At 45.9% G+C, this 25,525-nt stretch overlaps 1 protein-coding gene across 7 annotated transcripts in view; it reads left to right on the top strand.

Moving 5' to 3' along the window:
- Nucleotides 1-292: 292 nt before the first annotated feature.
- The window catches only part of LOC128136953 (E3 ubiquitin-protein ligase TRIM36-like), a 30,473-nt gene continuing 5,240 nt past the window's right edge, over nt 293-25,525 (top strand). The window contains exons 1-10 of one of the 7 annotated variants that reach the window (XM_052777398.1): nt 293-399; nt 9,431-9,665; nt 12,872-12,901; nt 17,846-18,171; nt 20,516-20,662; nt 21,735-21,830; nt 22,770-23,023; nt 23,646-23,770; nt 24,314-24,607; nt 24,902-25,199. In XM_052777398.1, coding sequence (XP_052633358.1) covers nt 337-399; nt 9,431-9,665; nt 12,872-12,901; nt 17,846-18,171; nt 20,516-20,662; nt 21,735-21,830; nt 22,770-23,023; nt 23,646-23,770; nt 24,314-24,607; nt 24,902-25,199 — 1,868 coding nt within the window. In that variant the 5' untranslated portion in view covers nt 293-336. Of the gene's footprint in view, nt 400-8,271; nt 8,374-9,430; nt 9,666-12,871; nt 12,902-17,827; nt 18,172-20,515; nt 20,663-21,734; nt 21,831-22,769; nt 23,024-23,645; nt 23,771-24,313; nt 24,608-24,901; nt 25,200-25,525 lie in introns of those variants that run through there. The other 6 variants (XM_052777397.1, XM_052777400.1, XM_052777401.1 and 3 more) reach the window with 6 other exon arrangements.

The following is a 25,525-nucleotide window of genomic DNA, read 5'->3' as shown; positions in this document are numbered from 1 at the left end:
CCCGCGGCACCGGAGCAGAGGTGGTGCCTCCGGGCCCCTCGACGTGCCCCGCCACCCCGCCCGCGCCGCTGCGGGGTGAGAGCTTCCCACCGGCACCCTCGCTCCCGGGAGCATCCTCCGCCGCGGCGGGTGGAGCGGAGGCGAGGAGAGCATCTCTCGCACCACGACGGCTCCCCGCCCCGCCCCGCCTCGCCTCGCCCCACCCGCGGCGAGCACCGCGGGGGGGAGGCCGGGGATGCGCCGCGCTGCGCTGCGCTGCGCTGCGGGGGGCGGAGGGAGGGAGCGGCGGGGCGGCCTTCTGCCGGGGCGCGGCTGACCCGCGTGGAGCGCGGGGCCATGGCGGTGGGCGCCGAGAGCAGCCGCTTCGGCTACATCTTGGACCTGCTGAAGCGCGACAAGGTGGGGGCGGCGCGGCCGCGGAGCCGCCCGTGTGCGGGGACGGCGGGACTGCCGGCGGGGGTCCCCGGCGGCGGCGGCGGCGTGTCGGTGGGGGTGCGGGAAGGCATCCCCGGGACGCCCGTGGCGGTGCGGGGAGGCAGCAGCGCCGGGAGCGGCGTGCCGCTGGGCATGCGCCTGGAGGGGAGAGTCCGTTCCCTCCTTCAACGGTTGTGTGGGGTTTGGGGTCTTCTGGGGGGAGGAGGGCGGCGGGGAAGGAAGGAACTTGACTCGTCTTTAGAGCTGATGCACTTCGGAGGCTCGCCTGGTGTCTGCCGCGTGCTTCCGAGGCTGTCGGGTGAAAAAGTTAAAAAACGCTAAAATGCGAAGTGTCGCTCAGCCCGGCACAGCGAGGCACCTGGCGTTTTCGCAGCCTTCTGCTCGGTGTGGGACAGTTTCTCCTGCTCCTCTGTGGAGCTGCCGGGCTAACGCGGGCTGCGCCCGTGCCAGCCCGTTACGGGGGGCTTTTTCTGTTACCCGTACATAGCTGGATTGGCTGTGGGCAATGCTGGCGTGAAAAGTGTCGCCCCCAGGAAGTGATTCAGCGTTGGCGAATGTTTTTAGGGAAACGAGCGTGTGCGTTTCGTAGAAAAAGGAGGGGGGAAGCCAACTTCTTGTATTTGTGAGCTGCTGATACGTATAAAAAACAGGGAGCACTTCTTCTGCCCTCCCCCCAAAGACTCTGCTGTGGTGGGTTTAAAAAAAGATACTGTAGTCACGGTACCTTTAAACTTAAAAATGCGTGGCAAACAATGGTGTTATTGGAAAGACTGCTTGTTCTGAACACATCCTGAAGACCTTCCAGCTCATCTCCAGAGGCTGCCTTCGCCCTCCGTTTTTTTGTGCCCACCCTTCCTCCTCCTTCCTCCCCCCCCCGCCTCTTCTAAAAGTCGTGCATGAAACTTCAGAGCAGATGAGAGAGGAGTTTCCTGCGTGATTTTCTGTTGCTTCTTGCCCGGGAGTAACCAGGCCTGGGGCTCCAAAGGAAAATTCAGGTGGCCAAGTCTCGTTCCTGTCCATTTTATGCAATACACGAAATCATAGGGGGTTTCAGGCAAGAAACTCCTTTTGCCTGTGATTTCCCTTTAAGGGGGTGCTACGTCTGCTCCTTATCTCACAGTGAAAGAGTCTGTGCTGGTAGCTTGAATCAGACGCCCTCTGCAAGAGCACGTGGTTCGTTAGACAGCCCAGTTAGCACAGTAGCGTGAAATATGCATGTTTATTACAAACAGTGCTGTTGTTTATACGTGGAGTATTGCCAAGTCCCATCCTCAGAGACACCTGATGTACCTGAAGAGGAGCAGTAGCAGTTGTGTGACCTTCAAACGCTTTCCGTAGTGGCGGTCACTGCTTGAGGCTCCCCACGGGCCAGCTCTGAGACCTCTCGCTCTCCACATTTTCCTTTTGCATTTCTTTACCTCTGGACCAGGGTTTTAGATTACAGCCCTTTTGTAATTTATTGATGTTGTCCAGCAGCTTGGAGGTATTCTGCTGGGATAATTAAGCAGCTTTCTCAGGTGACATAAATCATGCCAGCAAAAGGACAGTTCTGCATGGTAAAGCGTATTTGCTTATGGGCAGGATATTAACTGCTTAGAGGTCCCAGCACTCCAGTTTCCCCTTTCCCGTTCTCCCTTATCAGTAAAGCTTTTGCAACAAAGCCTGAGCGCATTAACATGCTCTGAATTAACGGCTAAGCATCAGGCTTTCACTGAACAAAGAACTGCTAGAGAAACAGGACTGTAATAACCGTACTTCACGCTCACCTCTCGCTGCGTAGGGTCCCGACAGGTACGATACCTCAGCTCTTAGACCCCATGGCACTGTGACCTCTTTCGGCACTCGTGCTGGTTTTCGACTCAGCTTGCAGCCTCTGTCAGGCTTCTCAAACAGGGCAAATCACTGTATATCGCTTTTCCCTGGGGGAACGTCACTTCAAAACCCTGTTATCTCTTTTAATGATCTGTACTAATTATTCCTCTGTGACTCTGTTTCACACACGCAACTTGCACGTTGTACCTGGAACAGAAAGATGCATGTAACACTCTTAGCCCCAACAAGAGAGTCCTCGTGTAATCTGTATATCCACAACATCTGTTTAGGCTCACTACGATACTCTGTGAGATATTCTGGGCCTCTGAGGCACCTGTCACAAACGTCACAGCAGCATCTGAGCACTCCAAAATGCCCCTGTGAGATAGATTAACAATTAACTGCACTTCGTAGCAGAGGCACTGAGGCAGAAAGAGATTGTATGACCTTCTTCCAGGACTCTGAAATCCCAGTTCAAATCACAGCAAGGACGGACACTCAACTGTCTCAATATGACATAGTATTCCACAAATGGTTTCGGGCTTCTTTTTTCCTCTCTCTTCTTCGCTGTCTGTAAGTTTCCTTTTGCAGCAGTCAAACACACGAACACCCCTACAATTATTCACCCTCACTCCGTTCAACATTGTTTTACTTGCATAGATGTGTGTTTTCTTCATTGGAACGCATCTGCTTCTCTTGTAGTACTAACTTCAAAGAATTTTTAGATGCTGTAAAGAAATATTTGTGTCCGATGGGGAAACTGATACCAACAGTTGCCATCCGTTTTGTAGAACCATTTTGGGGCATTATCCTGTAAGTGGAGTAAAATCAACAAACCGATAAAAACCAATGTGAGTTTCAGAGAGAGGCTACCAACACTGACACTGTCCTTGTGCACTAGCTGTTGACTTCACTGAAATAAGGATCTTGGCATGCTCCATTTTTTAATCAAACCCCTTGCCCCCTCTGTTTTTTCCCTCACTCATTTGCTTTGTTTTACCATCTATTCCTACCCTCCGCATGCTTTGCAGAAACTGACAGTTTGTGATTCATAGGGAACAGCTTTAAAAACATTTCTCCAGAAAAAGCATTTAGAGAAATAGATACAACTAAAATGAAGCCCTAAGCCCATATGATGTGAACGTGAGAAATGTGTAAAAATAATTTCAAGGGCATTTCAGATTCTGCAGGCTCGCCACCTGGACCTTGCAGGTGACACTGATTTCTGTCCCTCCCTTCTGCCTGGTTTCATATAGTGACTGCTGTACAATTCTCTCGTGGTAGCATTTCAGCTTTTCTCCAGGTTAGAGCAAGACATAGAGCTGCACAGGGGTACAAAACCCAAATCACATGAGGAACTCAAGAGAGGGAATACAGCAAAGTTTACTAGCGGCTGTGGAGGCTCCGGGCTGCCTGACTCAGCTGAACTGGAGTTCTGCTCCTCATCTTTCAGAAGATAAGGCTTTACATATTTCTTGCTTATGTGTAGGAAAGTGCTTGTTTGAGTCCTATGAGGAGAACAGCTCTTTTAACAGCAATTTTCTTCCATTTACTGAGTATCCAGAAATGTGCCAGGTTATGTCTATATTATGAGGGGTATTTGAACAAAAAGGTGACCTGGGTTAAAAGAGCATGTAAAGATAACTTGGAGTTCAATTTCAGGTGACAGCTTAAGTTAGATACTGCAGAGCCGTCTGAGTTTGAAATCTAGCAGCTAAGAGGAGTTAAAATCCAATTTGCCTGTCTTCACAGCTTTTAATCTGAGTTACTTCGAGGAGTTAGTCAGCCTGTGTGACAAAGGTGTGTTTCCACAGCTTAGACATGTCCTCATCGCTCCACTAGTGGGTTCTCTGAAGCGCCTACAAGAAACCAGGACAATGGGATATGACATGGAAAGGACGAGCTGCCAGCCTTGCCCTCGGTGACAGGGGGTAGCTACAATCTGAAGCGAAGGAGAGAAGGCAGCAGGACGGAATACCAGTTCCCTATGTGCTGCGTGTGTATTGCTCGTATTTTTCATGCCACATCTTTATGGTGTCAGAAACTGAGCCTGTGGCTGGGCGTCCTGTAAATTTGATTTTATTTTTTTAAAATGTAAACCTTTTATATTCCAAATCCTTTTCAAAAATAACATTTCCTTTCTGCTAAACAGTAATGATTCGTTTACAGGTACGATTCCTAGTTCAGAGCTGGAGGGCATTTTGACTTGAACGTCATGTATTTTGGGGAAGCTTTTTCATTATATTTCTTTCATTTGCTTGGCAAGTGATTACAATGTGCGGAGGGAAACAGCAGAGTCCTCTGTGTGGACTGCTGTCTGTAGCTGCTCTTTGGATCCCCTGCAACTGCTGCTTTCCAGGTGTCCTGGGCGTGAAGCAGAGTACTGTACACGTGGCAGTAAGTGCAAAAGTAAAGATATACTGAGCCAACTTAGCACACTTTGAGATGTGCTAGCTACAGATCCTACCCAAAGCTGACAGCAAGCCCAGTATTCTGGCAGTTCGATGAGCGTAGTCTTTATTGGCTCAGTGCTCTGTGCATAGCAGTGGCTCGTGTGACCTTCCAAACTTGTTTGGTCCAGCCGATCAGGTCATGGGATCTGTTAGGAAACCCATCCAGCCATGAGGGTTATAGGCCTGCAGCACATCTCTGCAGAGCAGATAAAAACCTAGAATCAAAGGATTAGGGATTGATATTTTTGTTTTATGACAAGAGATCCTCAAGTCATCGTTATTTTCATTTTGAAAAACCCAAGGTCTATAGGACCTTGCTGGCTGTTCAGGGTGACACAGTTGAAGGGTAACCATCAAGAAGACAAAGATAAGCCTGTATTCCTGAGCTAAAACAGGCACATGAATTCCTGCCTTATTGCTGAGCGAACAATTTACCTTTCAGCCTGCATGACTGAGAAAATCCTGGGGAAAAGAGTCATCTTCAAGATTCAACTTTTCAGGGCTACATAGAGAAGCACATCGCATCGCTGACAATTTACAGAGAGTGAGATGCGGGCTAAAACCCCACAGCATCCATCCTGGCACAAAGTACTTCCATTGCACAGGGAGAAAAGTGTCTCCCTGGTAATTCGGTCCACAAGACAGTCATGTTAGCTCAGGAACAAATCTCACTATTCATCCTGTGTTATCTGCGCTGTGGACACACTGGCTCCGCTCTGATGCAAGCCTAGTGCAAGGCAGGTAGCAGCAGTTCAGTCAGATGGGTGCAGACCAACAGGGAACTGGCTCGGGGTCGAGCCATGGTTGCAAAAGCAGCGTGAAAAAAAAACGTCTAGGAAAGCTTTGGTCTGAGGACTGGACTCCTGAAGGCAGGGGAGGTGTTGCCAGAACCTCCCGAGCGCTTTGGGGCAGGGCTGTGTTGCTCCACGCAGTAGGACCCCAACTGCATTGTGTAACAAGTGTAGGATTTTTATGGCTTGTTGAAAACCGGTGCCGCATCCTTCCTTTGAATTGTACTGACAGTTAATGCAAATGAGCGCTCGGGAGACTGCTGTGTATCAATGATTAAATTAACAAGCACATTTAACCTGAGGTAGGAGGGAAAATAGAATGACAGCCCCCCCCCTCCAGTTTCTATCTTGTGCTCCTGTCTTGGGAATGCAAGGCATGCCAGCAACGCCTGGTCAGACGCTGCCTGCTGAGGGGGCAGGAGCAAATTATGAGGGATGTGTTGTACTATCTTGACACTTTCCAGGTATTACTCCATGTAAAAGGAGTCCCTCATTAGCAGAACAGGTGTCCAATCGTGTGGCTGGAAACAAAGCAGAAGGGTAGCTCCGACTTCTGTGGCCACGCTGGTCTTACTAACCCCTTCTGCAGAGGCTGACAACAGGAGTCTTTTCTGACAGTGGTTTGTGCTCTTACCTTTTTAAAGTACCCGTGATTCCCAACTGCTGTTTTTTCCTCCCAGTACCTTAAAGCTAATGCGAATTTTGGCACTGCAAATGCAGTAGTCCTAGGCTGGGGGGAGGATCAGATGGCTAGTAAAGAGGTGTGAGTGCAGAAGGGGGAGTTTTGCCCTTTGGAGGCCTTCAAGGACCTTTTCATCCGTGTATCATCTTAATGTGGTGGAGGAGGAGGAGGTGGTAATTCAAATCCTGCTCTAAAGTGCCCTGAAGCCAGAGCAAACAGGCACACAAACAAGCTGATACCTTAATGATCTATTAAAGGATTGCTCACAGAGTCAGCCACAAGTCCCGGTGGTAACAGTAGTTGGCACTGTGGTCTGTCTGAAGGCTGTGGGAGGACAGGAGGAAAATGCGTGCTCCAGCTTTGTCCACGCTAGCAACACCCTCCTCTGCTGGCACCTACACCTCTGGCATGAAGCGCAGAATAGTTTGCCTTGCTGTGCCCCAAAGACGAAATTTCTTCATACTGTTTCAAAGGCGGCAGCAGAGCCAAAGGGGCTTTGTTTTGTTCTGCAGCTGATAGTTTATTTGACTCCAAATCAACCACATCCAGTGTCAGCGATGGGTAGTGTGCTAATGTAAACAGGGGCTTATTAAGAGCTACATCCTTTAAAGCCTGCCTGTAACATCAGGAAATTTGGGGATAGTCGAGGTGGTTACCGGATAACATAGTTATTGAGATGCTTGCAAATCATTACTCAAAACATAGCTGGAAGGCTGACAACTCAAGTCCTTACCAACCCGTCCCCCCGTCCCTTGCTCCCCCCCCCCCCACTTGGTCAAGTGACATGTGTCAGTTTGAATATACATTCTGTGCATTACCGACATTACTGGAATCATTTCAAGCACCATAGTCTGTATCTTTATGAGGGTGGTTTCTAAAGTAAATGTGAAATAACATCTTTACATGTGTTCTCTAGAGAGTTTTTTGTAGTACTGGATGCGCAAAACCAACATCACCTCTGTCTTCACGATTTCTGAGTGTAATTTTCCATTCAAATTTCACGTCCAGGCCACTGAAGCCCAGATGTGACTAATGTGGGTCACTAATGTGACCAAAACCCAAATAAGACATTTCAAGCGTGTTTGTTTTATTGACTCACATGAAGGGTAACTCTGAGGGGAAAAAGGAACTTCTTGTCCCGGTGTTAGTCTTTCGAATAGGCAAGTAGGTCAAATTTAGGGTTTGTCAAACTGACAGCATTTCATCGTTCACGCAGTCCAGGCTCCACCTGTTTCTATTAACTCAACCTCCTTCCGTTGTGTAACGCAAGGACACCGTAGGCTTTTACTCCGAGTTTCCTAACTAGCGGTTTTTCCCCCTTAGCCTAATGCTACGGTAACTACAGGCAGCATTCCGTCTGCAGCGGTTGTGTCCGCACCCGTGCCAAAACCTGAAGAAGCAGCTGGAGATGTAGAAGTATTTCTGTTCGTTCTAGCTGGTGGTCAAAAGGGCGTTCGCTGCCCCTTTTCCAAGGGAAACACGTTGTGAGGGGAGGGTAGGAGGTGCGGACAGACATGACGCCTTCCCCACCCCCGTTTCGTCCCAGCTGCCACGACGGCCGCCCGGTGCGTGCCTGCTACGCCTTTGAAACGCCCCGGCCCAGCTCGCCTTCCCGTGCCAGCGCATCGCGACGTGACTCTCCCCAGGGACAGACACACACCTCTGCGACACCTGGTACCGCGGGGCCTCATTAACGGCAGGGTCTCGAGCGGGGAAAGTGCTAACCGCTCCCCGCCGCTGGGATGGGCGGCGTTTCCAGTGCCGCTTGGCGAAAGAGAAAACCGAATTAATTAAAAAGCCACTTATGTTCCCCCCCGGCACCGGCACCGGCACCGGCACCGGCACCGGCACCTGCGAGGCGGGGGCTGGCGGCGGGGGCGGGGCCCCGCCCCTCGGGCCGGCCGGGGGGGGGGGCGGCGGCCGGACAGCCCCGGCGGGACCGGCACTGCGCTGCCCCCTGCCGGCCGTGCTGCCGCGGCGGGCGTGGCCGCCCCCGCGCCGCGCCGCGCCGCGCCGCCGGTGCCCGGTGCCACGCCCCGCTCGCCATTGTGCGCTGGGCGCCGCCGTTGGCCCCGCCCGGGGGACGGCACTTCCCCCCCCCCCAGCCCCTCGGCGGGACGCCTCCCGCCCGACCTGACGGCGCCCCGCCGGGCTGGCAGCCGCTGCCGCGGGGATGGAGGGCGATCGGCTGGAGAGCCCGGTGAGCGCGGGGGGAGCCGGGGGACGCGGCCGCCGGGTCGGGGTTTGTCGTCCCCTCCGCCGTTGCGCCTTGTGCTGCGGCGGGGGGCGGGGGGCGGGCGTTGGCCGCCCCTCGGTGTACGGCGGCAGCAGCAGCAGCAGCAGCCTGGTCCCTGCCCAGCTGGGAGCGGCGCCGGCGGCAGCCCCGCGGCGCTGGGGGCGGCGGGCAGGGCTCGCCCGGAGGTCGCGGGACGGGGGCTCGGTGCGCGCGGGGGAAGCGCTCCCGCAGGCACGAGAATAAAATCGGTGCGATTCCGTGGCGGGCTGAACGGTGAAGACGCAGGCGGGGATGAGCGGGCGCTGGGCAGCCGGTGCCCCCGCCCGCAACTTGATGCTTCGCCGGGGTTTGGCTTGCCGTTGGCTTTCCCGGCAGGTACTCCGGCCTGGGAGCGCAGTGCCAGATGGCTGTGGGGTCGTTAAATTACGGAAGAGCTGCATTGATCCACGGGCTGCTGTTTGTGCGGAAAATAAATAAATAAATAATTAATGGTCCCGACTCGAACTATTAGCCTAATGAAGTCAAGGCAGCTTCAGTCCTTAAATGTGAATTACCCGGCGGGAAAGCCCGTTGTTTAACCAGTCTGACACTTAATTTCTTTTTTCTCCCCCCCCCCCCCCCCCCCCCCCCAAGCGAGCGAGCAAGCTGAGTTAAACGTATGGATTCCTTTTGTTAAGAAGTACGGTTGCTTTCCTTTCAGTAGGTCCTTGAGTGGAATTTAGACTACTCCCCTCCTCTCCTTTCCTCCCCTGCAATGCAGACATGACCTAAAGATGAACTGAGTTTGCCTAGTGGCAGTGTTCATTTCAGTTGAAATGAATGTTGTCAGTGCTTTCATAAATGTTAATCGAGATTTGTTTGCAGTGTCAACCAGAGGAGTGCTTCAGACCGTCTAAAACTGCGCAACGATTATTCTACAGAGCTGGGCTTTGGTGGCATACAGACATGCAGCTGTGCCGTAAGTCTTGCTGGCTCACATTTTCTGCGCTTACACTGGTTTCTCCCTCTTTCTGTCATGAAGGTTACCATTAAGGGTATCGAAAGAGAGCTCATCTGCCCGGCATGCAAGGAATTATTTACCCATCCACTGATCCTTCCTTGCCAGCACAACGTCTGTCACAAATGTGTGAAAGAAATACTCTTTGCATTTGAGGACACTTTTGCTGATGGAGGCTCTGAATCCTCTAATCAGAGTAGCCCTCGAATTAAAATCTCTTCTTCTAGCATGGACAGAATTGACAGGATTAGTAGATCAGGTATGTATCAGAATTTTTGCGTGTTTTCCTAATTTTATCTATTAGACTGATTTGAGCTGAATGGTATCTGTGTTGGTAAAACGTCTTCCCAGTACTCCTGACGTGGTTAAAGAGATGACTTGGGGATAGTGCAAGTCTTGTTCATTCTGTGGCAAGAACAATGGGAATATTTTTAAGGACAGTGCACTGTATTTCATATATAATAGATTTGTCTTTGTGGCATCCTGTAAACCTTTGTAACCATTGTGTTTGTTTATTCCTGTATTTCAGTTACATCGAGATGCAATAGCATCATGTTCCATAGCGTCGGGATGTAGATTTCAGCAATTTCATTGCCTGTCAGAAGTACTGTTGAGGTGGTTCTCAGGTTTCGGCCAGCCGAAACTACTAAATTCAGTAGTTCCAACTTCCTTCTGAGCCTCTGCAGACTTTGCAAATGATGGCTTTGTCCTACCCATTTTGTTATGCTTACAATAAGTCATTTTCCATAGATGATGATCATTGCATGGTTGCAGAATTGGAGGACAGATGACTGCAAGAAAGACGACTGCACCAACAGTCTCTTTCAGTGTGCTCTGCTCGAAGCTTTCAGGAGCACATAGCTGCAGGACTCCTCATGCTCTTTGTGATATCACGCTAGAAAGATTCTTACAGCTGTCTGTGTAATCCACGGATGAGTTGATCCGCTTTTACGCAGATACATCAGAAGTACGTTGTGCATGCTATACTTCTTGAAAGAAACCTTGGCTTGGCTTTTAGGCTTCCTTCTGACATAATTAGCCACTTTAAAACCACACTCCACAGTGCTCTGGAAGAGTCACCCACAAGACAAACCCTAAAGCTGTATCTTGCATTTCATATGTTACTAACATTCATCCTCCCCTTCCCGGTTTTCAAAGTTCAAATGTTTTATTTCACCCGCTTCTTTTAAACAGCTCCCGAGTTGTTAGTACTGGTGCTCTTTCAAATCAGTTTGATCAGCGAGTGCTGTGTTTGCTATAGCTTGGCTGGTTGAGGCTTACATGGTTTGAGGGAGTCCCCAAACCAAATGGCTAGTTATCTTCATTACGATCCTATTTTCTGGACATGGGGTGCACAGCCCCACAGTCACTGTTTAGCTCTGCGTACATTTCAGCTGCTTTCTAAGCCCTCTCTAACTGCAGTGTTAAGTTTGAATGAAGAGAGCCCATGGGTGACTGCCTTCTCCCAAATCCAAGTCTATTCCCTTTTTTCCTCAGTAAGCATAATGTTCTGGGATGGCATTGTGCGCATGGACCGAAGCGGTCACCGGTTTCTGCTGCAGCTGTCTGATTTACGTTTTTACAACGTGGACGTTGGAGCACCAGGCTGGGTGCCCGGGGAGTGGTGGATGCACCGTGGGCAACCCCACCTCCCTGTGAAAACTGTGGCTTGTGAAGTGTGGGAGTATCAGACGGGCTTCACACGGGGAGCTGCCCCCCCCCATGCTGCCTTCAGCAGCGTAAGCGAGGAGGTAATCCTTTCTCTCTCATCAAAAGCTGCCCTCCAGCTTCCTCTCCGTCGGGCAGTAGAAATAGCGATGTAGCATGACTCGGCCCGCACGCAGTGCTGCGGCACAGTCTGCCCTGTGCGCTGAGGAGGCAGAGCTCCCTTGGGAACCTGACATTTAATTACTACTAAATGTGCAGAGTTCAGTTCGCAGTGCTGCCATAGCTGTTGGCTGCTCTTCTTGCAAGGTTCAGCATTACTGCTTGTTATGCCCTTAATGACAGGGCAAGAAAGACCCATTCCTGGCACTCCTGCCCCGCCCCCCCCCCCCATGCACACAAGTTGTGGCAGGGGTTGTAATCTTTAAAGCCATCGTAGTCCGCCACCATCCCAGCAAACCGATGGGAAGTTACGTGTGTTATCTCCTCATCTGACCTGCTAGTAGAGGGAGATAAATGCTTTCCTAAAGACTTCATACCTGTTTGATGAGTAGCAAGAGAGGGTTGAGACTTGGAAATAATGGGCTTTCCCCCTTCCCCCCAAAGAGTGTTGGGCAGATGCACATCACAGGAAAATTATCTTCTCAGACAGTTCAAATTTGCAAAATGAAAGGCATATGGGAATGGGAGCTTTAAAGAACACATTTGGACATTCAGGTTGTACTGTCTTTGTTTCTAATGTTACAGGCATTATAGCTCCATTGCTATGTAGGGTGTGAGATTTGCTCTCAGATGTTTGGTACCAGTAATGTTCAACCCGCTTGCAACTTACATTCGTACAATTCTTGTCTTGCATCTGAAGTACCCATGCTGTGCATTGCCTTTCTTAATTCATTTTGTGATCCCTAGGGGAATTTGTAACAAAACAGCTCCATAAGAGAGAAAACATACAAGAAAACACCCAAAGTGGGGCCTCATACGTGTAACAAAAAACCACTAGAATTTCTGGTGGGCTTATGGAGGGCATGTCACTGTCAAGACATTATTGTTATATTTGAAAACGTATACGACACCTTCCTCCCGCTGTGGGTTTTTTCTTTTTCTTTATTTCACTTAAGGAATCCCTGCTATCTCCATAAGGAGTATCATCTATTTAAAATGATTTTGGCATTTAAGTTCTTGAGATGCCAGAAGGAACTGGTCCATGTTCCGTTTTGTTGTGCACACGCAGCTTGCATTTACAAATACAATTTATCTTAATGTAAAAAGGCCGGAACTGGTAGAACTCTTTATTTTTCAATTGAAACGGAGTGCGTGTGCTTCTTAAATCTAATGTGTTGGTTTAAAAAACCCCCACTGTTTATGTTTTATATAAAATAAGTTTTGATTAAAAAATAATGTTGCATATAAAATGAAAATGAAGGATATTTCTTATTGCTATCCATTTCTGTAATGTTACTGCAATTACAATGTTGGTGTAATTAGAGTAAAGCATGTAATGTGGTTGTGTTGACACTTGCGCAGCACTGACTGATAACGCAGAAACTGAATGTTTGAAATATCTCTCCGTGCGCCCCCCCGCCCCCCAATCTCTTCTTTGTCCTTTTTTCTGTTCGCTTAAATACTACAGTTGTTTCACATGCTAGGAAATTAAACATTCTTGCCTTTCAGCCCTGCAGTAGTTTAACAGCCACAGGAGAGAAAACAGTTGATGCTTTTCATTTGAAAAGTATCATTTCGTAAACCAATGGTATATCTCATTTTTTGATTTCTAAACAGCTTTCTGTTCATTGTTCGCAGCCTCACAGAGGAGGTCTTTTGGGTGGAGAGGTAGAAATGCTTCACTTCTTGTATTGGCTAGAGATAGTCTAGCATTTAGATCTCAAGTTAAATATTGTTGGTTAGCATATAGCTTTTTGTCAGTGGTCAAGTCCACAAAATGGCTTTTGCAGTGAGCAAAGGTACAGCAAAGGACTTCTATAGGGAAAGCTTTTCATTCTGTTTAACACTGACTTAAAGGTCAACTGGACTGGAATTCAGTTAAGGGTTGTATTTTTTTTTTTCTTGTCTGTATGCATGACTGAACATACATTGATGGGTACAAAAATGCACGTTCTCTCTTCCCTTTAAAACAAAAACCCAACAGTTCCCCCCCCCCCCCCCCGCCCCACACTTTTTAATTTTTAAGAGTTTACATGCTCAAGTTTCAGTAAAACTGCTGTCTTACTGGTAGTGAAGTGTAATTATTAGACTGATCTTTGTAACATTGAGAGGTCATGCTTGGCCGTCACTTTTAAATGGAAGGTAATACTGGTTCTTCATTATATCTGAGCCTGCTTAATTTGATAAAGAAGCAGGTTAAAGTTTACACCATGTTAATCTGAGTAGGTAGTTCTGGATCTGGCAGTTAAGCATGGCACATGAATATGTGAGGAAAACTAAATATTTTAAATTGATACACTTGTAATGTTTGGTGTGCTTAGTGACACAGTTGGGTTGAAGGATAGCCAGTGTCTCTTTGTTTTAAGTACATCTGATTTCCAAAACGGAGCTAGTCTGAGCATCTCAGCCACTGTGTGGGCTTGGTAACATAAATACTTCATTTTTTTTTTATGTGATGCTCTGTCAAAAACAGGAAAAAAAAAAAAGCGCAAACCTCCATGTTGCCGTAATATTGACAGGTACCTGAACAATCCATAGAAATACCGTGTCCTTCAAGAAAGACATGAACTAAGCTAAACACAAATCTGAATTTCACACTCAGTGGAGGACAAAGCAGCTAATCGGAAGGGGAAGTTTAAATTGGGTCAGTTGAAGACTGAAAGTGTCATAAAACAAAGATACCGTAGGACACCGGCAGAGCTCTTGGAAAGCTGTCCTTATCTGCTTTTTTTGCAGAAAGCACCCTTGATTTGGGGAAGATTAAAGTATCTGAAAATGACGTTTTGCAGCTACTGACTTCTCTCATATTTTTTCTTCTTTTCTTTCTTCCTAAAAATTTGTCGAAAAGCATTAACCAAGTCAGGGCTTGGGGGTAGCAATAGACATTTACATTTTTTTAAAATTTTTTATGAGAATCCAGTTGACTTTTAAAATCTTTATTCTTTAAGCTCTCACACATTTAACTTCCATGTCTTCCATAACCATAGAATTCTGGTGACACTGTTTACTTGGAAAACACAATTTTATCTTTAAGATGTCTTATCCCTTTGCAAACCATCAGCTGCAGGTTGGGCTTTTCAACATTTTAAGTGTTGGTACCTCTCCTTGGGAAGAGGACATTTAAACATTGCCTTCGAAAGACATACTTAAGATTGCTCTTTGACTTGAGTCTTTGCAATCTATATCCTAATATTTGTGAGTTTGGAGTCTGAGCATTAGCATATGTTGTGCTAATTTTTGTGCTAATTTTTTAGTTAAGCGTTGAGCTATTCATTGCAAGTGGAGCAGTCTGTTCACAAACCACAGTGGAAAATTTCTTGTGATGATTCCTAATATTTCGCAAAATACATACTTGTTTGTTGTAAATCAGATTGACAAAGTGTAAAAGAGAATACGGGGAGGACCTAATCTCTGAGCCGCACATCTAATATGGCTACAAAATCCGTGGGTTTTGCTGCTCTGTTTTCTTGTGGATTGGGGTTTTTTTTGGTATATAAGCAGAGTTCAGTTTTAGCAAACTGGACAGAAGGCAGATAGGAAAGATAGTGCTTGAAGTAATTTAGCACTTCATCAGTGCTTTCTTTTTAAAATACAAGCGTAGAAATCCTATGAGCAGAAAGCAGACTAATTCTTACTGCATATTAATATTTTAACACTCGCCAGGCAAAAAGAGGATGTTTCCATACTTTAAATGTTGAAGTGGCAGAGCATGCCAAGAAGTTTAGCAAGTAAACTTCCAGGGTTTAAAATAGGGGAAAAGAACCAACCCTAGGCTCTTAGACTGCTGTCAAAGAAAAGGGATGAGACATCTGAAGGTGCACAGGACTTCCTTGATACTCGATTGCTTTCCGTAAGCACAGTGTCACCAGTCTTCGCAGAGCATGGCTCGTGATGACGATCTTGTTTCAGTCCACCACAGGCAGAATGAAAGGCCTCCATTGGGATGCAGCTGAACTCGCCTTTGAGTTAAACAAACACTCCTTCCACATTTGAGCCGCTTGGGCCAGACTTCAAAAGCATGCTACTGGATACGAATTTCAGATAGTATTTTTAAACTTGACCACTGCACCATGGTTTTTCCTCTTGTTATCTTGCTTTGTCATTGCTTGCTCTCTGCTACAGCATACTGCTTGTAGGCAGTCCCTGTACACTGTATGATTATTTTCTCAGTTTTAGCAAATGTAAGTACTCCAGATGCCTTTCTGTAGCCGTTGACTGCATGGTACTGCATGCAAAATCATCTTTTTGTTCAGGCCATTGTAGAAGTCTGTGTAGAAGATCTCTCTGTGTTCCTGTGTGCAGTGCTAGCTTGGAGCATACATTGCAAATACAGTTTGTGTTTCACTGCTGTGGCTGTGCATTGCATGTGTGTGTGTTGCTGTGTACGCCAAGTTACAGGTAGTGCAGGACATACAGTTTGAGTAATTAATTCACTTCAAGTAAGTACTAAAAAAAAAAAAAAAAAAAAAAAATCTGTGCTTCCCTTGGCCAGAGAGTTGTATACCAGTGCCTTTTGTCACCCATACTGTTCTGTAAATGCAGTCTAGTTGTTCTGCTCAGAACCTACAGAAAGGCATGAGACCAGCTGAATTTGAGACTGCCACCTTGTACACACTTATTCATGCTCTTTCTGTGGGTTCTTAGCTGGCAGTCGTGCATAACTACCATGGGACACATGTCAAAGATTTTTAAAGGAACTGGTTCCTTATGGGAGTGTTGGTTTGGGTTTTTTGAAGAGACTGGAAAGGCTGTGATAGGAAGGGAGGGTTTGGATTGTTGGGTGAAGCAGCCACAGGAGAGCAGCACAAGGCAAGTGTCTTTTAGATAGCAGCAAAGGACACTTCAAAAAGAAATGAAGCATTGACATTTCTGATGGGAAGGTCTAAATACAGACTAAATACAGATGAGAACAAATGTCCCCTTCTGAAGAAGAACCTATGTCAACAGTAAGAATTCAACTTTAAGTCATACCTCCATTTACAAATTTGTTAGTTATACCAGCGTGCAGTCCTCTCAAAGGGATCTTAAAACCACGCCCCAGCTACAAAGAATGCTTTTTTGTTTCTTTGTAAGGAGAAGCTGAGAGGACACATGTTAAGCCTAAACACTGGCTTGCCCTGCTTCAGAAATCATAAAGGTCTCTTTTTGATAGTTGTGTCCTGTGTGTTCCTGAGTGCGACATGGGGATGCACTCCCTGTTTGATAGCCTCAAGAACGTTACCCTGTAAATAGCTTTTGGGTCTGTGTGAGCCATCCCCTTGAACAGGCTCCAGAGGCTCCTTAGGCTTGTGGCTTTACTTGAGCCCTTGATCACTTTATTTTGGAGAGGAGGGGAAATTTGTGTGTAGCTGTTTGGTAGGAGTGCAGTTTCTCTGCTGTCTCCTTTTGAAATGAAAAGAGATAGATGTACCCTGTGTAACCATGCAGATCTGTGATTCCAGAGGAGGGCCATGAAGATGATCAGAGGGCTGGGGAACCTCTCCTATGGAGACAAGCTGAGAGAGTTGGGGTTGTTCAGCCTGGAGAAGAGAAGGCTCCAGGGAGACCTTACAGCAGCCTTCCAGTACCTAAAGGGCACCTACAAGAAAGCCCAAGAGGGACTTTTTACAAGGACATGTAGTGATAGCACAAGGGGTAATGGCTTTAAATTGAAAGAGGATAGATTTAGATTGTATGTAAGGAAGAAGTTCTTGACTGTGAGGGTGGTGAGGCACTGGAGCAGGTTGCCCAGAGAGGCCGTGGATGCCCCCTCCCTGGAAGTGTTCAAGGCCCGGTTGGATGGGGCTTTGAGCAGCCTGGTCTAGTGGAAGGTGTCCCTGCCCATGGCAAGGGAGGTGGAACTAGAGGACCTTTAAGGTCCCTTCCAGCCCAAACCATTCTATGATTCCCCAGTTCAAGGTAGAGGAGTCTCTCAGGCATAACCATCTCGGCATCGCCTTTGGTGCGCGGGGCTTACTTAGCAGCCCTCCTTTATCAAGGCCATTCAGCAAGGGCCAAGTCAGCCTCTGCATATTTTGACTAAATGATCTGTCTGGGATTTCATACAGGTAATATCTAGTTCTTTTGTTTTCCTCTTTATTTTTATATGATGCCTCTTGGGATGAGCCAGATAAGCTCAACTCAGCCAAAGCAAACTTGAGGGAGCTCAAAGTTGGCTATATTTGTCTGGGAATAACTAGTCTCACTGTGGAAATAAGCATCTTTCACTTCAATATGTTACGAAGCTGTTGCTCTCTATATGGGCACCCAGTTAGCCTAAAACCAGCTGGTTTCTGGAAGGGTTTGTGTTTAGTGTTTTGAAAGGCTGCAGCTTGAGTGCATCCAAAACTAGATGAAGAAGATAGGATTGGAACAGCTAAATTCATCTTAAGATAGATGTAAGTTTTAGAGCAGTAGTTTGCAATGTCCCCTGGACTCAGACGTTACACTACCTTGTCGTGGCAAATGTATTCTCTTTGGCTTGGCAGACTGCATATGAATTGGTATTGTACTGGTTTGGACGATGTGCTACAATAGTTTGGAATTGGTTCATAAATTCCTGTGCTTCTCCCTTTAAAATCTAAACCTCTTCTGTTTATGCTCCTCCGAAATCAGGATTTGGTGTCTACACAGGCAGAAAACGCAATTCACTGACTCCTCGATCGAGTCTATTTCCTTGTCCGGGTTGCCAGCGGGATATTGATCTTGGAGAACGTGGCATCAATGGCTTATTTCGCAATTTTACTCTGGAAACCATTGTGGAAAGGTACAGACAGGCAGCCAGGGCAGCCATTGCTATTATGTGCGATTTCTGCAAACCTCCACCTCAAGAGTCCACAAAGAGCTGCATGGACTGCAGTGCAAGCTATTGCAATGAATGTTTCAAAATACACCATCCTTGGGGAACTGTGAAAGCCCAGCATGAATATGTAGGACCAACCACCAACTTCAGACCCAAGGTAAGGATACCGTATCTTAGAGAATTTGGGTTGTGCCATTCACATAGAGCTTCAGAAATACCTGTGCAATGGTAGTCGCTTTTTAGGACCGTTATCGCTTTACTGATTATTGCTGTTATTTATTGAGCGAACCATAAGCTTTTGTTCTTGTTGATGATGAAGTGGTTGTTGTTCAAGAGGACATTGAGAACATATTTGAAGGGGACTCTAAAAATAAGGATTTTTTTTTACTTTGGGGAATGGATTGTGTTATTTGTGATTTGGGTCTTTATTTTTTCTTTTTTTGGAACACTTAATGATCTTGAACATCTAGAATGGCAGTGCTTTTCTCTGAAAGTCGGGTTAAGGAGAATGCCTGTGTGCGGAAACTTAAAAAACCCAAAACAACTGGCCTCCCCCCTGCCCCCTTAAGGCAGGTTGCCTTTGGATGTTTTGTGTCTGAACTTGATCCGTCACAAAGCATCTTCTTTCTCTTCTTCCTTCCATCTAGCAATAGCAAAAGGTGGAGTTCCGGTCTCTGTTGTTATTACACCCTGTTATTTTTTTAGCTATAGCAGAAGAGAAAAATGTAATGGCAAGTTTTCTACTTTACATACTGCTGCTGCTGCTGCTGCACTTAGACAAAACAGAGTGATTGCAAGTTCCGTTAGCTTTGTTTCTCCTGCTAAGTGTAGTGCAGAACATGGCAGTGTCTGTGGCCAGTGACCTTGCTGGAGGTCCCACAAATATTGGAAATGCTGGTGTTCAAAGAGTCCTGATTAATTTTGATTAAATTAAGTAGATCTGATTTAATGGGCAATGCGTAAGAAACTCTTGACTGGTGGTGTACCTTCTTTCTGAGGCTGGAGAAATTAGAGCCTCGAAAGCGAGCTGGCAGATAGTAAACTTCTAGAAGTCCACTTGGTGCCGTTTTTCTTGAGTCTAACACATTCATTGTAGCTAAGAACAAGCACGTGCTTGGTGTGCTTTAAAATGTACTAGCACACAGCTATCTTTGTGAAATGTCCCTTCACTGGATAAATGGGTAAGGTAAAAGTTTGCATGCTGTCTTCCAGCTCTTGATCTAAAATGTTGTACAGCTCCTTAAAAACTTTGCTTCTATGGTATCTAAACCCTCACTGCTGCAATGTTGCTACTTAAAAACACCAAAGGCATCTTGTGATCCTTATGTAGTCATAAAGGTACCATGTTGTTATACTACATGCACACTGAATTTGGGTTTAAAAGTCAGGAGTTGAATTCTATTGAAGCAGAGCAAAAGGGGGAGAAGTGGTTAAACTGAACTTTACTGTGCTCTTATAGAGACTTTTTTGAGGAGTGTTTGAGCTTAATATAAAGAAAGAAAAGTGCATTTTTTTCATGGCACTGCATTGTTAAGACCTGAGCTGAATGCATGGAGTATTTGCTGGTCACCTGAACAATGTTCCCAGTCATCACTTTAATTTACAACCAGACTGGAAAGCACTTTGTAACGTGTGTGGTGGGGATGGGAAAAGCACATACTGGGCTGATTGTTCTTGAATTTTGAGAGAACTAGACAAGGTAATCTGCTAACCTCTTCTGTCTCCAGCTTGCAGGCTGCAATTCTGGCTTATACAAGGTTTCTGTTAGGTGTGACTAGGCACTGCTGTGGAAAAATTCCTTCTACAGACTAAGAGCATGACTGCAGTGTTTGGAGATGTCTGCCTGCACAGCCCTGTGTGTGTGTATGTTTTGCAATGCTGTTTAAGCTGATACTGGAATTAGCGTTCAGCATGAACAACTCGTAATTGGAGTCAGACAGAAAAATTGAAACACTGGAGCCTTTTGTCTTTAAAATGACTGTGACTGGTGGTGGTGGCTGCATTTCGTTTGTTGCTCCAAGAGCAATAGCTATGTGGCTGATCAGAGTCTAGCTTAAACTTAAATCATTACCATATCATGGCAACTCTTGCTTTAAGAAACACTTCATAGCTGTTTCAAGAGATGCTGGCATGGACACAGTTAAATTTGACAGGGTGGGTGTGTTGTATGTTGCATTTACAGGTCTGAACACGAGTGTAGGGAGTTTGAGGCATGCAAACAACTTCAGGGATTAGTAGCAGGGTTGATTGCAATATAGAGGCTACATGATGTGTACACAGACATTGCCACAGGTTTACTGACTGTAAACCTTGTGGAACAGTGTGTTCATCTGCTGGCTTTCACTGGCATGGCCACATATAAAAGGTGGAAGATAAACTGAATATAAAAAATTCACTAATGAAATCAGACGCTGCTGTGGGATGATTGAGCGGTTTGATGGCTTGTTGAGCACCTCAGTTTTTGGAAGTACACCTGCATTTGCTCTGCTCTTTTTTTTCAGATTTTGATGTGTCCAGAACATGAAATGGAGAGGGTAAACATGTACTGTGAACTCTGCAGAAGGCCTGTTTGTCATCTTTGTAAACTGGGTGGATGTCATGCAAACCATAGAGTAACAACCATGAGCACTGCCTACAAAACCCTTAAGGTAAAAGTAAATACTGTTGGACCTGGCCTTAAGAAGGGGAAGAGTACTGAGCTTCTGGTGTAAGGGCAAACTCCTGGCAGGAAGCCAGGACATGTGTTTAGAGGACACTGAACTAGTCATGAGGCATGCTGTTGGGCAACATCTGTTAATGTATATATTAGTGTGACATAGTGCACCTCTGAGAAACTAAACTATATTTTCTATGAGGCTTGAAACATAACCCCTTAAAAGTGCTTTCACCTTATTTTAGCCGACTGTACGGCAGTACTGAGCGATGTAGAAGGTTTAAGCAGTTAATACTTTACAGTCTAGCTTTTTTAAGATAAATGTCCTTGTGGCTTGGGTTAGCTGATACTTTAGAAGCCCTCCTGAAAAATTTTCATCTGAAGTATCTGTTGGGACCTTGTATAATTCTGAAGTTGCATAGCTGTTAATTCCCTAAGCACAGTACAACAGGGAAGACTTGCAAACATTGCTTCGTTATTAAAGAATGATTTGCTGCTACCTCCGCTTCTTCCTTTTCTTCCTCTCTTGCTCACAGGGAAAAAAAAAAAAAAAAAGAAAGACCAGACCAGCCAGCCTTGTGCTCTTTGGCCTCCTTGACTGTTTGCAAGGCTTTTCCTGTACAACTGTTAACTCTTGCAACTAAGGAAGTGCAGAGACACTCCCAAGTTCATGCTTTGAAACACTAATTTTTCTAGCAAATCTTATTACAAATGAGTTAATAACTAACAAGGCTTTTCTGTAAATTTTAGTAGTGTCCTGAAGCCTCATGTTCTTAGCCTAAGAGAGGGTGACTCCTGTGGCTGGGGAAGAATGAGCCAGCTGAGGCTGTTACCTCTTGTCCCTAGAGACTGTGCCCCCAGTCCTGCTCACAGCAGTGGCCTGATATCCCTGTGCAGTCATCAGAGGTCACCGAGCAATTCTCTGCAGGGTTGCTGCTCGTGACTGGTGGCAGGCTGCTGTCCTTTTAACTAGATAAACCGAGCATGAGTGGGATGTTCTGCCTGTGCTGGTGGTCAGTTTGGGTGGGATACCCTTATTCTGCCAGTTTGCTGGTTTTTTTTAACAGGAGAAGCTTTCAAAAGATATTGAGTACCTCATCAGTAAGGAGAGCCAGGTGAAAGCTCACATCACACAGCTGGATCTGCTGCTGAAAGAAACAGAGGTAAGAGTGGCTTGTGGGTTGTCTGGGGATGGCCCTTGCAGGGACACAGTGGGGACTTGAACTGTTTTTAGTGAAGTGTTTCAAATCCTTTGGGTTTTTTCAGTTAGCCAGTAAAACAATTTCTGAACAGTTTGTGCTCATCCTGAATCACACACTAGGTAAGACCTAGTCCTGACAGCATGGGGAATTTGGGCAACATACAGAGGGAAGTTAAGTTTTGGGTGCTGCTCTAAGTTTAACTGAAATAAAGCTTATTTGATACCTTAACCAAAGAGAGGTGGGTTAGACTTACAGCTCTTGTGTATTCATGGTGCTGCACAATTTACACCGTCTGTTTGCCTTGAGGATGTTGCAGTAAAGTCAGAATTAAGGGCAAAATCTCCCTGCAGAGGAGCCAGAGCTGGGAGCTCACATACAAGCTGAAAAACACAGTGGCAGAAATTGCAGGAGTTCTGGCACTTGCCTTTATCTTGATAGAGATTGTCTTCGTACTTTGTAGTTCCTTTTATCCAGGGCACTGGGCAGAGGTGGCACTACAGTTCTGAGGGCATATGTGAGAAACTGGGCTGGACACCCAGTTGAGGGTGATTGGGGAAGGTGGAAGAGCACCTAGCTCTTGGGCATGAAGATTTCAGAGACTGACCTGCTTTTACAGTGCTTTTCGATGAGCTGTTCAGACAAATGCTGTGCATAATTCAAGATATAATCAGAGGAATACTTTCCTGCTCTTCGTTCTCTGTGTTAAGATAGTAAATGCTCACTAGCTTGGGTGCAGTGCTGATTCCATTTTCAGTGCTGAAGAGCATAACAAAGCTCATTAATCTTGTCTGTCAAATGGATGACTAGATTGCTATGATACCTTGAGCAGCCTTAAGTGTGTTTCTGTACACAGTCACAGTGCTGGGGACTCTGTCTAAAATGTCTTTTGTTCCCTCCTAGTGCAACAGTGAAAGAGCTAAAGAAGAAGCATCTCAGAGTTTTGAGAAATTATCTCATGTCCTGGAAGAGAAGAAATCTGCAGCTCTTAAGGCAATTGAAGCCTCTAAGAATTTAAGGCTGGAAAAATTGCAGACGCAAGCAGAAGAATATCAAGGGCTCCTGGAAAATAATGGCCTTGTAGGATATGCTCAAGAAGTGCTTAAAGAAACTGATCCATCTTTTTTTGTTCAAACAGCAAAACAACTTCATGTCAGGTATCTTAATTATCTTCTGTTTGAGGTACAGGCACTGTTCCAGGATGTCTGGTCAATCATACTCTTTTGACACCTGCTAGCAAAGTATTGAATGCAGTACCTTGTATTGCAGATGCTCAGGAGATGGTCCTGGTACCACGCAGTAGAAATTACTACCTGACAGTGTGCGTTAAGGAACAGCACACAGGAGGGGCTCTGTCCTGCGACAACGCCTAGCCTTGTTCAGTAGGACTGCAGTGGAAGGGTAGCCCATTCAGCTCACTGACACATTCCTTTGCTCAGAGATTGTATCGGGTATTTGCAAGTTAATCTAACAGGTCTCTTCTGGCTTTAAACTCTTTCATCTTAATGGCTGTTCTCTGTTAGTGCTTCACACCTGTTTTGTTCTTTGAACATAATGCCCCAAATCGTTACAATGCTTTGCCAGCTGAACAATTACTTGTTCCTTATATTTACACTGATCTACAAAAAACCTTTAAATTTTGCATTTCTGGGAGGCGTCAGTGAGTACATGAAAACAGAACTTTTTTTAAAGCAAAACCTAGCATTTTTACCTTAAGGAATGCAGACATGTGAGTTCCCTTTTCTCTCTTCTGCCATACTTCTGCTTCTGTGCGTTCAGAATCCAAAAAGCTACTGAATCTCTGAAGAACTTCAGGCCAGCAGCTGAAACTACTTTTGAAGACTTTGTGGTGGACATAGCCAAGCAAGAAGACATCCTTGGTGACTTGGCCTTCCATTCCAATGGTAAATAGCAAGAGCATCAGGTCTTTCTCGAGTTATGGCTTTAAGGGCTTCTCTGGAAAGAGGCAAAACTTATGCAGGGCTGTAGTTGCAGAACTCAGTGTTGTGACTTGTGTTGTCCCTTCTGTCTCCGTGATCCGTGAGGCATTGCCTGGCACCAAGGCTAACTTCAGCTTTGATAAAGAAGCTAAGATGCCATTGCATTCAGTACCAGTTTACACTGGCTTTCAAAATATCGTAATTAAATAATACTAGGTCTTCCTAGAAGCTTTTTGTTGTATGACCGAAAAGAATAGTTTTTTATATGGTTTTTTTAGCTGCCAGCAGAAATAAGTAATACGAATTTCAAAGTAAAAACAGAAAATAGGGGATTTATTTAAGTGCATGAACAGAACAATCCTCGTATGCACTCTTCAACTAGGCAGGTCAGATTTCACTCGCACACACACAGTGCTATAGCCGCTCAAGAAAGGGCTTGTATTGTTAACTCTGAAACAATGTATATCTGAATCTGAGATTTTTCCTCCTGAATCTCTGGCATTCCAGGTCTAGAAACACCAGAAATCAATGAAGAGCAGAGCAGAGTCTACAACAAAGCTCTGATCAGTTGGGAATGCCCTGGGAAGACAGACTCAGCTGATACCTATGTTCTTGAGTATCATAAGCTTAATAGAGAAGAGGAGAGTGCGACGTGGCAGGAGATCAAAGTTTGCAGCAAGAGCAAAGTAATATCTGATCTTGATGACAACAGCAGCTATGCCTTTAGAGTTCGAGGATATAAAGGGTCCATCTGTAGCCCTTGGAGCCAAGAAGTTATTTTGCATACGCCTCCAGCTCCAGGTATTGGATTTTCTTATGTCCACCAGGTGCTGAATCCATGTCTGTCGGTATTAAGAGCTGTAGGTGGTTTCCAGTAGCTCCTGGACTTCTACTATACTGTTACCGGTTGCATAAATGTTAAGAAACACTGTTAACAAACAGGTTAAATGGGTAGCATACTGAGACTTGCATGACATTCCTGGTAGCCTTTAAAAGTGAGAAATTCTGACACCCGTGTGACTTAAAATGTAGTTTATAAGCACAGAAGGTCAAATACTTAACTAAGAGGAAATTTTGGGGGATACTGTTTTTCAGTTTTCAGTTTTCTTTTTGATGACAAATGTGGGTACAACAGCGAACATCTCCTGCTGAACCCAGGAAGAACCTCTGTGGAAAGCAGGGCTGGATTTCCTCTACTGCTGGGATCTGAGCACATGCAGGTCGGATGCTACACAACCCTGGATTACATCATTGGTGACACTGGGATTGCCAAAGGGAAGCACTTCTGGGCTTTTCATGTGGAAGCCTATTCCTACCTGGTGAAAGTGGGAGTTCTTTCTAGCAGCAAGATACAGAAATTGTTCCATAATACCCATGATGTGACCAGCCCAAGGTAAATTCCAGACTCTTGCTTAATACATGTTTTATATAAGGAGATGGCTTTTTAAAAAATAAATTAAGGGTGAGTCTGGTCTCAGTTAGTACACAAGGAGAACCTAACCAGTGGAAAGTGGCTTGAAGGATATGGTGTAAGCAGGTTGTCCTGTTCATCCCCTACTACTAGTAGAAAGAAATTCTAATTATCCAGAGTCCTATTTTCTTTCTTTTTGGGAAAGAAATCAGGTTCCTGTAGATGTCAAGATACATCTATAGGGATGTAAAGCAAGAACGTAAAAAAAAAGCCATCAGTTGCAAGATTGAAGCAATGCTTAATTGTCA

This window comes from Harpia harpyja, chromosome Z, assembly GCF_026419915.1.
Source record: "Harpia harpyja isolate bHarHar1 chromosome Z, bHarHar1 primary haplotype, whole genome shotgun sequence".
Lineage (NCBI taxonomy): Eukaryota > Metazoa > Chordata > Aves > Accipitriformes > Accipitridae > Harpia > Harpia harpyja.
Note: the sequence above shows the minus strand (reverse complement) of the source record. Positions and strands in the feature narration are given on the sequence as shown.